Source organism: Guyanagaster necrorhizus, assembly GCF_019112545.1.
Source record: "Guyanagaster necrorhizus MCA 3950 unplaced genomic scaffold BT62scaffold_13, whole genome shotgun sequence".
In the NCBI taxonomy this organism is placed as follows: domain Eukaryota; kingdom Fungi; phylum Basidiomycota; class Agaricomycetes; order Agaricales; family Physalacriaceae; genus Guyanagaster; species Guyanagaster necrorhizus.
In genome coordinates this window covers 757,269-772,335 of record NW_025064892.1, presented here as the reverse complement: position 1 = coordinate 772,335, position 15,067 = coordinate 757,269, and the positions used below count along the sequence as shown (strand labels likewise).

General features: G+C 45.7%; 3 protein-coding genes across 3 annotated transcripts; 1 reads left to right on the top strand and 2 right to left on the bottom strand.

Moving 5' to 3' along the window:
* Window positions 1-7,677: 7,677 nt before the first annotated feature.
* BT62DRAFT_1006267 (calmodulin) lies at window positions 7,678-8,498 on the bottom strand (the record flags this gene model as incomplete). Its single annotated transcript, XM_043177235.1, has 8 exons — window positions 7,678-7,695; window positions 7,751-7,761; window positions 7,811-7,891; window positions 7,946-8,218; window positions 8,269-8,301; window positions 8,352-8,363; window positions 8,421-8,427; window positions 8,484-8,498. The coding sequence occupies 8 exons, from the start codon at window positions 8,496-8,498 to the stop codon at window positions 7,678-7,680; spliced, it is 450 nt and encodes a 149-aa protein (XP_043039580.1).
* Window positions 8,499-9,257: 759 nt separating this feature from the next.
* Window positions 9,258-10,411, bottom strand: BT62DRAFT_1076472 (uncharacterized protein; the record flags this gene model as incomplete). The annotated part of the gene is made up of 7 exons (XM_043179223.1): window positions 9,258-9,548; window positions 9,606-9,644; window positions 9,710-9,732; window positions 10,009-10,140; window positions 10,200-10,264; window positions 10,316-10,336; window positions 10,392-10,411. The coding sequence occupies 7 exons, from the start codon at window positions 10,409-10,411 to the stop codon at window positions 9,258-9,260; spliced, it is 591 nt and encodes a 196-aa protein (XP_043039579.1).
* A 1,851-nt stretch (window positions 10,412-12,262) lies between these two features.
* Window positions 12,263-12,621, top strand: BT62DRAFT_848921 (uncharacterized protein; the record flags this gene model as incomplete). The annotated part of the gene is made up of 2 exons (XM_043182464.1): window positions 12,263-12,479; window positions 12,533-12,621. Coding segments are annotated over 2 exons (306 nt in total), but the record flags the coding sequence as incomplete, so codon positions are not given.
* Window positions 12,622-15,067: the final 2,446 nt, after the last annotated feature.

The following is a 15,067-nucleotide window of genomic DNA, read 5'->3' as shown; positions in this document are numbered from 1 at the left end:
ACCAAATACATGATATTAGCAATTTGATTTCATCAAACCTAATATGCACTTGAAAGATGATGTTCAAGTTTAGATCATGTCAGATACGATGGTTTGCTACATAGTATTGAAGTTGGGGAATGGTCACATGTGGTATGTCAAGCATGTCAAGAATGTGTTAATATGTCAACTTCCATTGCACAAGTCGCATCTGCTGTTCAGCATGGATGTGCGTGTGAAGTGCTGAGCCCTCTCCTGGCCTTTCTGTTGAGATAAATGCTAAGGCCCCAGCCATTCACCTGGATATCAGCAGAGAACCCTCACAAAGCATGAGAGTCATCAAACTTTGGCTACCTATTTATCTACATCTTCTGTACACCAATAGATAGGTAATAGAATCAATGTTGAAGTAAATGGAATAAAGTCTGGGAGACACACCCTTCCTTGCCTGATACTCAACAACTGAAGATCTTGAGTATATGCGACACTTGACAATCCAACACCTTCCATATCTATAAAGTGGCCCCAGTGTTGACATGTCTTCTATCGGAAATATCCGGCAGGCACCCATGACATCCATTTCTTCCTGTGCTTTGGTGAATACGCTCGGATAGAGAACCATTGCCAAGATGAAGGATGTGAGCACACAAACAGTCTATTCATAGCAGAAAATTTAGTGCCCTCGTTCTATTTAATGAATCTGAGAGAAGCTTATGGTATCTTCAGCGGCAGAATATAATGTCTCAGCCACACCTTTGATATCCTCGACATCTTTGTCTGAAATGGTACCCATGATGAGACGGTCTTTGATCAGCCTTGAAGTGAGAGAGGGCGGCGCTGTTCCCATATTCTTTAACAAATAGTCAGTGATGAAATGAAAGATAGGGGTAGTAAATGAATTTATTACTCTATTTCTTCTTGGACCTGTTTATATAGAATGGTCATCATCTGTTCTACTGCAGCTTTGACCTCCAATGCATCACATTTGAATGCCGAGAATGTGCCTCATGTGGGTATATACTTAAATAGTGTATTAGCACTATAAATTCAATTTGCAAGACGCACCACCAACCTCATCAATGGGAAGTAATCCATTGACATAGTGGCCAGCGAACCAAATTGCATCGTCATCTTCAAGGCCTTCTCAGCTATAAAACATCAACTTCAAGTGGCAAAGAAAAAGACCATAACTGATCTAGCTTGAGGATAAGGTCATCATTTGACTTCACCTCAGCACTATATCTAAGAAAGTGATGTGTGTTTGTAGCACCTAATAGAGTATGCTGTTAGCTATAACATAGACCTCACACAGCATAGCGATAAGCAGAAACATGGTGTTGTATTCACTGTACCTAATAGAGTATGCTGTTAGCTATAATGTAGACTACAGAATACCAATCAGTGACATAAATGAAGTAATATAAGTAGATACTCACCCTCACACAGCGTAGCAATAAGCAGAAATACAGTGAGGGTGCTCAACAGACCGTATTCAATATATATAGTCCATCCCAACATAAAGGGGTATCAAGCTTGGCCGGCAGGATACAATGGAGCTCCTGCTTGCTAATCCAACACTCCCCCTCAAGCAGAGCGAAGTCCAAGCTCAGTAGCAAAGTGCTTCACCTTGGCTGAAGGTAAAGGCTTGGTGAGAGCATCAGCAACCATGTCCTCAGTGGGACAGTAAACAAGATGAAAGGAACCTTCACTGATGACCCAGCGAATGAAGTGGAAGCGAATGTTGATATGCTTAGTTCGGGCATGATACTGATGATCTTTTGAGAGCGCAATAGCAGACTGATTGTCTGAGAATAAAGTTGTAGCCTCAGTAATTGGTGAGAAAACCTGAGAGAGCAGACTGCAAAGCCAGAGCGCCTCCTTTGATGCATGAGTTGCAGCCACATATTCAAACTCGGTGGTTGAAAGCAAGATGATCTTCTGCTTTTTAGACGACCACGAAACAGCTCCACCATTCAGCATGAAAGCATACCCAGTAATGGCATGCCTATTCTCTGCCATGCTCCCATCAGCATCCACATAACCATGCAAAACCTTTCCGTTTCTCTCAAACATCAGCTGGTAATCTCTCGTGCCCTTCAGGTAGCGAAAGATGTGCTTTACAGCCTTCCAATGAGCCTCTGCAGCAGCCGTTGAATATTTTGAGACTGTTGTCATGGCAAATGTGATATCAGGGCATGTCCTGAGCATAATCCAGATCAAGGAGCCAACAGGCTCCCTGTAAGAGACATCTCTCATGGCTGCAATTTCTCAGATGGAGGCTGGTGCAGGAAAGGAAGATAAATGGAGATTAATATCCATTGGTGTAGAGACTGGTTTGAGATCTTCAAAGCTATAGCGACGAACAATGGCATCAATGTACGAGCGTTGAAAAAGAGAAATGGAGTGTGACTCATGGTCACACATGATCTCGATGCTGAGAATCCAGTGCAGTTCCCCCAAATCCGTGACTTCCACATATTTTACTATATCTTCCTTTATCTCTCGCACTAGATGCAATGATAATGCTGTGATAGTGCAGTCATCAACATGGACAGCAATGATAGTCAAGTTTCAGCCCTCCTGCTTGTAAAACACGGCTTGATTAATATCGCACTGCTTGAATCCCAGCTGTACCACTAAAATCTTAACGAGATGTTGATACCAGCGACGACCACTCTGCTTCAAACCATATAGAGTCTTTATGAGACAGCAGACTTGACCAGGATGGGAGCCAGGCTCAGGATAGCCAGAAGGTTAATGCATGTAAATGATTTCTTCATTGGTGAGCTTTCCATTCAAGTATGTGCCCTTGATATCAACTTGATGGAGCTTTAGGTCGAGTGCTACAGCTATAGCAAGGATTGAACAGATAGATGCAAGCCTTATAACAGAGGCATAAGTGTCAAAGTAGTCGATGCCAGATACTTGTGAGAACTCTTGTGCTACCAAGCGAGCCTTAAACTTGACTATGCCTCCCTCAGCATCCTTTTTGATTTGAAAGACCCACTTTGAGCTCACGACATTTGCTCCAACTAGTTTTTCGACAATTTTCCAAATCTCTGCAGTCTTCAACATTACAAGCTCTTTCTGTATTGCACTTTCCCACAAAGGCTAATCAGGCTGATGCTTCGCTTCAGCTAGACTGCGTGGCTCTAAGGCTTCTACATTGGCTGTTGAAATGGCCATGGCATACTCCTCAAGGAAGTCAGCATCCTCAAGTATCATCAACCAATCTGCCTCTCCTTCTCTCTCAAACTCGAGAGGTTTGTTGTTTTCATTGGCAACTGGTAACTGAACACCAACAGGTACCACAAGATCACTTGAGTGTGCTGATATACTGCCTTTGCTAGAGATGAGGTCCAGCATCCGCTGGCTAGGCTTTCAAGTGCATCCGGAACAGGTTTCTTCAACTATGGGTTGGACTGTAGGCTGGGCTTCAGGGGTAGGTGACACCTGTGATGGCTTTGCAGTAGGTGGATTGGACTGAGTTTTTGGCATTGATGGAATCTTGTGTAGCTCAATGTCTTTCTCTTCTTCAAGATTGTTGGTGGCAATATGAGTTGTGTCAAAATAGACATTTCGCTTGATGGACACCATCTTGCTCTCTGTCCAGTAGATATGGAATCCATTGCTTGTTTCATTGAATCCAATCCACTGACCTTCACGTATGCGGCCATCCAGCTTTATAGCCTTAGTCTCAAGGTGTACCCAGCATTTCTCTCCTCATTCCCGCAACCCTTTTAGATCTGGCTTCTTCCCTGTGACAGCTTCATAAGGAGTCATTCTATTTAGAGCCTTTGTCGACGTTCTGTTGAGGACCCAGACAGCATGGTGAACAGCCTCAGCCCATAAGAAGTGAGGTAAGCTGCTCGAATGCAGCATAGCTCTGACTTTTTCAATAACTGTGTGATTATATCTTTCAGCCACCCTATTGTGCTGTGGCATATCATGCACAGTCATCTTCCTTGCTGTGCCGGCATTTTTCAGATGCAAGACAAATGCTTTGTCGAAGTATTCATCTCTACAGTCTGAATGGAGGATTTTTACAGGATGATCATGCTGAGTGTGGATGCGAGCTTCATAGGCTTTGTACGCTGTGAAAGCTTCACTCTTCTGGCATAAGAATTCAAGGTAAGCCCAATGAGTGCTGTCATCAATGAAAGAGATGAAGTAACGGCATTTATGCAAGGATTCTACAGGTGCAGGTCCCCGTAAATCAGAGTGAATTTCACCTCCAATATCGATTGCACGTTCTCCCCCTCGAGCCTTAGACACTGGCTTTCATGTAGCTTTAGCATAGACATATGACTCACAGAATCATGGTTCTCCAGATGACTTGTCAAGCTTTACTCCGGTCATGAAGCCTTTTTCAACCAGATGACGAGCAACTTCAGGTGAAATGTGGCCCATGCAGCAGTGCAATTGGTCTAAAGTAAGCACCTCTTCAGCTGTCTCAGCCAAATCTCTTTTATGACAAACTCGATATAGGCCACCATCATCTTTTGAGACAACCTCAATGACCTTTCCATCTGGTGCATGGATGGTGTATTTTCCGCCACTGAAAGTCAACTCAAAACTAAGATCATCAAGTCAGCCAACTGAAATGAGTGTATAGCCAACTTCGGGAGAGTACATGACCTCGGTGAGTTGCAGATTGCTCACATTTGCACCATTTGGCACATCAATGCTCATCACGCCCTTTCTAGCTGCAGAAAATTTTTGAGTGTTCACAACACAGAATGCCTTGGGTGGGACAGACTGGAACAAGTTGAAATCATCGTGGTAAGGGGAAATATGACGTGTACAGCCAGAGTCATAGAGTTCAGTATGAATTTGAACATCGGATGAGTTTACAGTATTGATAATAGCTGTGACTGACTCTTCAGAAGCAGATACATCCTCCAAGATCAGCATGCCAGATGTGGCATCCGATTGCTTATCAACAAAGGAGTTCACATCACTCCAATCAACATCTGAGGACAACACGCTGTTCAGCTCATCTCACGACTCATCACCAACCTCTGAAAAAAGGTCAGTACCATCATCTTCATCCCCCGAGTCCTCTGATAAGCCCTCAACTTCAGACTCATCTGACTCAAAAACTGCAGCCAGCGATGGCATGTCACTAGCATCATCAACTCCGAATGCACCACCAGCTTTCCAGTCCAAATCTGATGATTCCTCAGCCATATTGGCTATTTCACCCTTCGATCCAGAGGCCTTGCTGTCATTGTCTGATGACTTCTTCTCAAGGCATTTGTTTTGAAGTGTCCTTCTTTCTCACATCCCCAGCACAATTTCTTGCCAGGTTTCTTGCCCTTCTTATTGCCACCTGAGCTTAATGAAACAGACATGGCTTCATCTTGCTCTGAGTCCTTTCCCTTTTCAGACTGCTGACTACACTTGGCTTGCTCACACTCCAGTTGGTCATATTCCTCAGAAATGACATGGATCAGGTTCTCGGGATCAACCTCCTTGTTAGAACTAAAAAGCTTTGCTGCCGTAAGGAGAGTCGATGCATGCTTGGCAAGATAGGGAGAGATAGAGGTGAGAATCATTGAGCGGTAATCCTTCTCCTCGATGATGACACCGATGGAAGCTAATGACTCCCGTTTCATTGACAGACTGTCAAGAAACTTGCAAACATTGCCTTTGGCTGGGCAATGCGACTCTATAAACTGCTGCTGAAGGTCAGTTTGTGCATAGCCGCTCTTATCGGTAAACTCTTTTTCAATCTTTGACCAGGCTACAGCAACTGTGGGAAGATGCTGAATCTTCATAGCGACTGAGTCAGGGATCTTCGAGAGCAGGAGGTTCTTGGCTACAGCCTCATCTTTCTCCCATTCATCTAGCTCAGCCATGAGAGCTGTTGTGGGTGCAGTGAGAGAGGGTTTGGGCTTGGATCCATTGAAGTGATCCCATTTCTCTTTGGCTTGAACACCAGTGGAAAAGCGGAGGTAAAAGATGGACCAGTTGTCACCAGATGTGTTCAGTGTGGGGATGTTTGATGGTAGGTCTGTAGTCAAGGCAGCAATGACGGAAGTCATTTGAGTATGAAGAATGGGATAAAGTAATTCTCGGGGCCATATAACCTCTAAAAAAGTGATGCATGTTTGTAGCACCTAATAGAGTATGCTGTTAGCTATAACATAGACTACAGAATACCAATCAGTGACATAAACAAAGTAATATAAGTAGATACTCACCCTCACACAGTGTAGCGATAAGCAGAAACATGGTGAGGGTGCTTGACAGACTGTATTCAATATATATAGTCCATCCCGACATAAAGAGGTATCAAGCTTGGCCGGTGGGATACGACGGAGCTCCTGCTTGCTAATTCAACACCATATGCAATTTTAAGAATGCTAGCAGTGGCATAGCTGTTGATGATGTTCATTCAGGCGAGATCATAATGCGCAGACTCTATCAAAAGGCGGTACAACAGTACTTGACAGGAAGCATTTCGATCAGATAGTCTTCTCGACTTTCTGATGGAAGATACATCAGCTGGAAGCATAGAACAATTCAATTATTGACTATACTATAAGGTTGTAAAGTGATAGTTTTGTATGACGCCTCTGAAGCATTCTTACCATTCCTTTTCCTCGATATAACAAGTCACGGCGACCTGCCCGGCAGCATCAGCCAGTTGAAATGGTATTAATCTGCTACCAAATTAGTAGCCGACTACTCGCGCCAAGTCGCTAATAGTATGTACAAATTTACTGCTATTTTGAACACCGATGGAGTCAGAGCAAACGGCTCCGAAATGACTCTGGGGTCGAGTCATCTATAAGCAAAACCGCCCCCCATGCCCCCGAATTAGCCCACGAGATGCGCCTTCTTATTACTTATAATACTCATGCAATGCCTAGAGTTCTTCTTCCTCCATCCCCCTTGCCATCAACGAACAATGCCCCTGAATTAGCCTGCGAGGCTCTCATTACTTATTTCCTTGTTCTTCCTTGACAAATAATCTGTCGTTTACATAAATCGGCCGTTATTGTTTTGGGAAAACTCATTGTACTTCTGTCCCTGTCGAACCAATATGCCATCGTATCGGCCTTCGCGAATTTTGCTGTCCACGAAGAACCCGACTACCACGGACGAGGCCAGTACAATTTCATACAATTTCATTGTGGCTAACATTTTCTTCTTATACTATATAAAGTATACGGCAAGAGGTTCACTTCAGCGTCAAAAACCATGGCGTTGGGGGGCATCTTTGTCACGACGTCTGAATCTTCGAAGTCATTACTACGGTTCCCAAGCTATGAAGGCCCTTCCTGATGAACAACATTGTGAAGCGCCTCACATCCCGACGGTCTCGCCACCTCTTCGTTGAAGGTCGAGCACAAAGGTCTCATTTTAGAACAATTGCCAGTTTCGCTATGGAAGGCTCTCTGTACGGATGTCCGAATCTTCTGCATCGTCCGCTGTTAGCGTTCAGCGAGGAAGTAAAGAACATACCGAGACATGACGAGAGTCCGTGCCCCGACCTTGATATTGATGTTGCGTTGGCAACTGGTGCCATTTTTGGATGGGCGCCTCGTCCGCTCTCGTCCGTTACGCACCAGATAGGGGCTAGGAGATGATATACACATAAGATATACAAATACAAAACATTTTCTTCGTGTTTCTGAACGGCCGATACAGAATAACGACATTGAGTCCAGAGACAACATTGGTAAGCGCTTATTTAGAAAGCATCATCTGTAAAGATAGAATTATTATTAGAAGTGGCATGGGAACACCGTGTCAAACGTACCTTGACGAACTCTGTGGGACGAGAGTCAGGAATGAAAACATCGAGTAAACATGCACGTACCATCGTAGTTGATCTGGCCATCGCCGTCGACGTCCGCCTCCCGAATCATTTCATCAACTTCACTGTCGGTCAGTTTCTCACCTAGATCGCTATCAGTACAACGATGGCAACGTGGAACTCGAGAAAGCAGCGTACCCAAGTTCGTCATGACATGCCTGAGCTCAGCAGCACTGATATAACCATTCCCATCCTTATCGAATACTTTGAACGCCTCCTTGATCTCTTCCTCGCTATCGGTGTCTCTCATCTTCCTCGCCATCATCGTCAGGAACTCGGGGAAATCGATGGTGCCATTGCCATCTGCATCGACCTCGTTGATCATGTCCTGGAGCTCCGCTTCGGTAGGGTTCTGTCCAAGCGAGCGCATCACGGTGCCAAGCTCTTTGGTCGTGATCGTGCCGTCCCCATCTGGTTCCGAGGATAAGGGTGTGAGGTAAGAAGATATACAGGGCGCTCACCCTTATCGAACAGAGAGAAGGCCTCTTTGAACTCTGCAAAGAATACGGTGAGCTTGATTCAAGTTGAGAACACCTGGACATACCAGAAATTTGCTCTGCGCGCCAAGGTGCTCAAGTGAGTCGGTGCACCTTGAGAGACAAACATGACATACCTTCAGACTATCCAGTGAAATCAGTACCATGAGATAACAGCGAGAAGGAAACAGAATACTTACAAGTTGGTCCGCCATGGTGGTAAATCGAGTAGGTCAATGCGCAAAGTTACAACTATAACGGGAATCACGGCAATTGCCGTGCTCTATTGTAGTTTCCCACACCTCTTGTCCGCCTCGTATTCATGGTGATGTATGCATCTACTCCAAAATTTCTGAAGGTTAGGATTCGTACCTATAGTCTCATGTGTGACTTGAAAATATTGCGCTTTCAGGGACCTCTGGGTATAATACCTCTATGACCTCCACCACTATTAGAACTCATTTACCTACTGGCATCGGCCTCTCTCTGAAAGTTCCCCGATCATAGTCACTTTGGTTTATCTTGCTATGCTAGTGGATTGTCGCCATAAAATGTCAACCCTTTCAGAGAAACTTCGAGTGTGCATAAAATCATAACCGATCGAACTCTAAGGATCACATTTCAACTTGAACTTTTTATCTGATGTGTGTACTACGATGGGCGGCCCAAAAAATTTCTTCCTGAACCGTTTCTCCATCATCCCTTTCTTAGGACAAACTCTACGGCGCTGAATATACAATCTTCTCGGCATTCTGATGCTTATTTGCTACTCCAACGGTGGGAAGATGTTCATACTATTCACAGTCTCAATTACGAACGCAGTCGCTAAATTGGTGGATGAGCATTTCGTGCGTAAGATGCATAAACCCTTGTGAGCCTTTCCCCCATCTTCGATAAACATCTGTTCACACATCCTCCTATAGTACACTGCTGTCGGCGTATGTGTGATGCATGTTCTTTCGACTGTACATAAGTTATTTCCTTTCAACTTGTACCAGTTCCCGTAAAAATGGATACTTGAGCCATGTCCTTCGCTCTCCGCGATATTTGCGCCTTCTCTCAAGATCCGGACACTGGACACCGGTAAGAACTTGAAGTTTGACATCGAAAAATAACATGCTCGGGACTGTCTTTTGTGAATAGCACCCTTTTGATAGGCGACGACGTTGACGTGCGTTCAGCTTCATGTCGGGGGATCGGCTGTATCTTAGGGAATATAGTGGAATTGTCCCCTCGATCTTTTTAGTATCCTCGGCTATATCCCTCTAGTCATGGTTGAGGATGTTGCGAGAGAATGGGCAGCCTTCAACCCAGTGACTAACGGAGCCAGAAGGTGCAAATTCGAGATGTTCCGTATCCTTCTAGGTGATCGGGTGACTAGAGTCCCTTATCACTATACAAAGGCAGATCACTGGCAGATCCGTACAACTCGGAGCCATACGATAATGGCTATAGCGTCTAAATGTTTAGCGTTTTTATTTTATGGCGAACATGACATGACCAGCTGGTCGTTAGTAATACATATCCCATCCCACTCATGCTTCTGGCATCGCGTCGTGGTTAATTAGTCCTATGATGAAGTCTCTGGCTAGTCGGTCAGTTTGAGAAGTTCGGCGGCAATGATTAGCCAGACCCCGCAAAATTTCAGGGTTCAATGAGAATAGGGGAGAAATAAATGTGTAGGCTTTTAGGCTCCGTGACTCTATAATTAAATGATCGACCGACCTCCATCAACGTCCATCGTCGTTCCGGCACTATACCATGAGACAACGATTAGTTCAGGGCACGATCCAACGGATGCAGTAGACACGAAAGGAAGAAGGGAGAAAAGTAAAGCGGACGTTGAAGAAAAGTGCGCTAAGGGAGCAGGAAGGATAAGTATTTTGTGGGGGGAGTCGAGTTGATTTTCACCCTACTACCTGGATCTAAATGGGATACACAGTAGCCAATAGAACGTGTAGGATTGATATATGAGGAAAAACTATTTAAACTTTTCAGCGATCGAGAGTAACGTATCTTGACTGAATAGTACGGAAAATCTCGGGGGCGATGTCTAGGAGTCAAAAGAGAAAAAGCTCTCGAGGCGGTCCGCCTGAGACTTGTTTTACCCCATCTTCTCCTTCTCCATAACGGGGCATGAGGAGATAAGGAAAAGAAGTCTTTGAACTATGGCTTTAGCTTTTTGAGTTAGACCATTGTGTTGTCAGATTTCGACAGTTTATGCCATCCTTTTGATAAAGTGACTTTTGGCAGGATTAGCAAATCATAACATAATTTTTTTCCAGTGGGGGAATGGGGCAAGCGGGCAGGGCAGGGCGGTACCGACACCGACAAGGAAACTTCTGATGTGCGTGAATGAAATTGACGAATGAGGGACATTTAGGACAAAAAAAGGAAATTGGCCAGCTCGGAGCTAGAGATCAAAGCATCATTTCTTTTTGAGGGTACATGTACCGCCTGTTCCTCCAAACTCGAAACGCAGTACATAAATGGTTCCTGCATTGCGGCTCGCAATTCTATACGATGCGGCCACGAAATACGGTGTCAAAGAGTAAAAATGGTGCGGTCGATCACATCCGCGCGAATTGAAGGTCAGTCAGTAAATTGGAAATAAAGCCTGAAATACGCTGAAATGAAGATTAGATTGGAGATTGATACAGCAGTTGACTAAATGATGCAATTAATCCTTCTTCATCTTTTTTTGGACCTGTCCCGTCATCCAAATATCGCGGAAATCCCGTCCAATAATAATCCACCCTTATTTACGACCTTATTCTGTTTTTTTCCCATTCCCTCCACGATGTCTTTACCCCCCAGTCCGACCTTCACTGCCCCTTCTCCCTACTCTTCCTCTTCTTCGGTCGATACTCCTCTTGATATCGTGTCCAGCGACGAGACGCATACTGCCGTCGTTGCTTCTACTATGGCTTCCTACTCGCCCTACACTGGCACCGCCCAGCAGCTCTACGCAGGTCAGAACAACCTAGTTTACCCTGACCACGATTACTATCACTCTATGATGGCCTGGTCGCCAGCAATCACGAAGAAACAACATGCTCTGCAAGGCCCTTATCCTTCGCAGCAGCCCCCCCAAATATCCCCCCACCCACTGTCCGTCTTCATTCCCAGCAGCCACCACCACCACCAACAGCAGCAGCAGCCTCAGCCTGTCGACGAATGGCAGTCGCACCAGCAGTTCTCCCAGGCGCAATCGCACGCTCTTGGTATGCCTCACGTTGGCCATTATCCTCGCGTCAAACAGGAAGATCTTTCTTCGTATCAGACTCAGCAGAATTCTCACGGCCATATGTACGGTCTACCGACTCAGCAGCAGCAGCTTCCCCCGCACTCTACGTCGTATAACAACCTTATCAATACATACTATGCGCTCCACGAGGGCTATGTTCACCCTTCCGGGCTCTCTCCCACCGACTCGCCCATCTCGCCGCTCCGGATGGACTTCTCTCGGAGCCACGACAGCGCCTCTGACTCTCATGGTCAACAACAGCAGATGGGCGTCGCTTGTGACCCACGGTTCGTTTCTGGCGAGCCTCAACAGCCAGAAGAGCGGTCGCGTTTGACTGACGGGAATGATGCAGACGCAGAGGGTGACGATGATATCGATGCAGAGGGTGACGACGAGGAGATAGCTGATTGTGGCTCCGATGCCCACGAGGAAGATTTTGATGATGCAGACTACGACGACAACCGGGACGGTGAGTATACTCTGGGTCGCACAAGGCGCACCCCGGCTTCTCCTGCCAAACGCAACTTGCGTACACGCCCAATCTCAGAGCGGTACAGCCCCTACGCCTATCCCTCTCCTACGTATACAAACCCTCTCGGTATCAGCACCCGTCCCAGACGTACTATCTCCAATGCTACTGATTCGTCTGCGGCATCATCCGAGTCTTCTTCGTCTGCGTACCCACCGCCGCCTTTCCAGACCCCTCGACGCCGGTCTCGATCCACGACAAACCTCCCAGTTCCTGTCCCCGTCCCGAACCTGACCAAAAAGTCGCGTGGACGCCGGGTGCCTACTGTATCTTCTCTAGAGCATTCACGGCGTGGGGAGGCTGCAGAAGCTGTCAAGGGTGCGAGGATACATATGTGCAAGGTGGCAGGCTGCGGAAAGTGCTTCGCACGAGGCGAACACTTGAAGAGACATATTCGTAGCATCCATACTTATGAGAAACGTGGGTTTTTCCTCTTCTGCGACTGACCACCATTCTTATGACCTTCTTTCCAGCGCACAAGTGTCCCTACCCAGGCTGTGGCAAGGACTTTAGCCGCCACGATAATCTTGGTCAACACATGCGGGTTCATAAGGATTATCGGGGTTAATTTTAATCAGCGACTGGGTTTACCCTACAACATACCCTTCGTCACTTTTGGATTTCGGCTCTCTTGCCTACGTGCTCCCTCTTCCCGGTTTCAAGTTTGGGTATACCCGTTCGTAGTTGGTTAGTGATCTTTATTGTTTATTATTATACATTTAATATACACATCGTACGCCGCCTCTCGTTATCCTCCATCGCTCACTTAGTTTTTTCTGTAGTCTAAAAACCATACTTGGCCGTCCTTACTTACACCGGTACCGGTTTGTTATTATCATACGTAGTCTATTACCTACATACTTGTTTTTTTAGTGTATTACGGTTATCAATAAATGCCAATCAGTCAATCATCCTGTCTTACTTTGACCCTGACGCCGATCGTGCCTTGCGTTTCAATCGGCACTGAAGAGCGCAAATCAGCCACTGGTCCACGCTGGCGCACTTTAGTAGGCTTTGGCTTGGAATATGGAATACCACAAATACATATAAGGACAGGCACTAAAGTCGGGTTTTTTGTCATCTTTAGATGGACGGGTACGGAAGGTACGAAAATGCAGGATCCGGTGAAAAAAAAAAGTGAAATATAGTGTTGGACGGAGATGAGCTGTACTCGTGATCGTTAACGTTCAACTGGAGCTGGAGTAGGCTGGTGGGAGGCTGCGCAAGTTCGGAACCGTTGGTAATAATCTTAATCATGTTTCAAAACCGGTCCTTATCTTCAAACTTCCCAGTTCATATTCCACTGTCATAAGTCATTTACCCGGACGGAAGAACAGTTAAATATACCAACTCGGCTAGGCTGGCTTTAACAGAAGAAGAAGGAAGGAAGGAGAATTTGACATTACTTTCATGTTTTTATGCTCCCGTCTGCCGAATTGCAGATCCAAGCGGTGATTTCGGAAGGGTCATTGACAAGTGGACGTTGTACATGACGGAATTCTGTTTTCCGGTTTCCATATAACAGCCCGAATCAGAGGCCGAGGTGTGAAGGAGTCTGGAGCATCGAGGGTTGTAGTTTTTTTATTCACCGGGGTTGAGGGGGGAAAAATGGGCATAAAGAGGCACAAAGATGTGTGGGTGCGTCAGCCGCCAGTGCGCGCTCAGGAAAATGAAATACTGGTGGTACATGTGAGGTTTGACCTTGGAGCTTGCCAAAGTCTGAAGCTAAATCCTTTTAGACAGGCGAAGCTAAAGTTCCGGGATGCCCTGACCATTTGTGTGTTCTATACAGGTTGAGGACGGATCTCTGAGTCGTTTGGCTTAGTGCCGGATCGAATGAAAGGTAATTTGAAAGAGAGATTGTCTACGTACCTTTTTCTGCGCAACCACGGGCAGGACTGATTTTTGAACCAGAAGGCGATACTAGGGCGGCACCCTCCCAAGTTCGTGGGGTGGAGGAGGACTTGGACATTGTTTGCGATATGTTGTGCCTCCTGATTTGTCCGAAAATTGTAAATTATGGCAGATGGCTATGGAAATGCACTAACTTAATTTGCAATAAATGCCACAGACCCGGGATGGATGTGGCGTGTCGCTGGATTTCTGTTACACCAGTCCAAAGCGATGGCCTACTACCCCTTCAGTCCTAGGTTTCAAAAGTTGTTGGGGGATGGCCCCATGATGCATTTGAAACGAAGGTATGACTTTCCATGTAATGAAAGTGAGTTCCGATGTTGTGATGATGATGTCGACTAAAAATAAAATGCAGTTTTGACAAGACAGACACACTCCGCTATTGTCTGTACCAAGTATGTCTGCCGAGGGGTAGTGGGAGCCTAGGGGGAACGACATGTATATTGTTTTGTGGGTGGCTTTTGCTGGACTGCCATCCTCTTTGCAGACGTTTGGGACCAGATCCAGTACGGCGCCGTCGTTGAATCCAGGAGAGAAATCATATTCATTATGATTTTCAATGATGCTAGCTATGATGGGCCCTGTGATAATCACAGATCTAGCGTGGTATCCTAGCATTAAGAAGATGGAGGCGTTTTTACCCAGGTTCGTCTATCTGGAGCCGCGCGTCCTGAGACTTTTAGATCTGGTGGTTCAAACAATCAAGACACGATGCCATGATGCCAAGGCACTAGCTGACAGTAGCACGTCACGTCTGAGGTCAAAGGACACTGTGAAGGACAGACATCGTTTCAAACTTTAACGGTCCCGACACGATTTTTTGTTATCTTTTTTTGTCGCGTAATTACATGCCGAATCTGTAATGCGACGTGATATGTGAAAGCGAACTGTCAAGTCCAAATTGGGAAGTGAGGCGCCAAAATGGAAATTGACTATTTCTGGTACTACCGACTTCTTCCTTCACCACTTCCACTTGCACGCCAAGTTTTTTTTTTTTTTTTTTTTTTTTTTCAATTTTCCATCGCCCTAGAAGCATTACATCCTACAGAACAAATATTCTAATACCTCACATTAATTCCTATCATACGCGACTT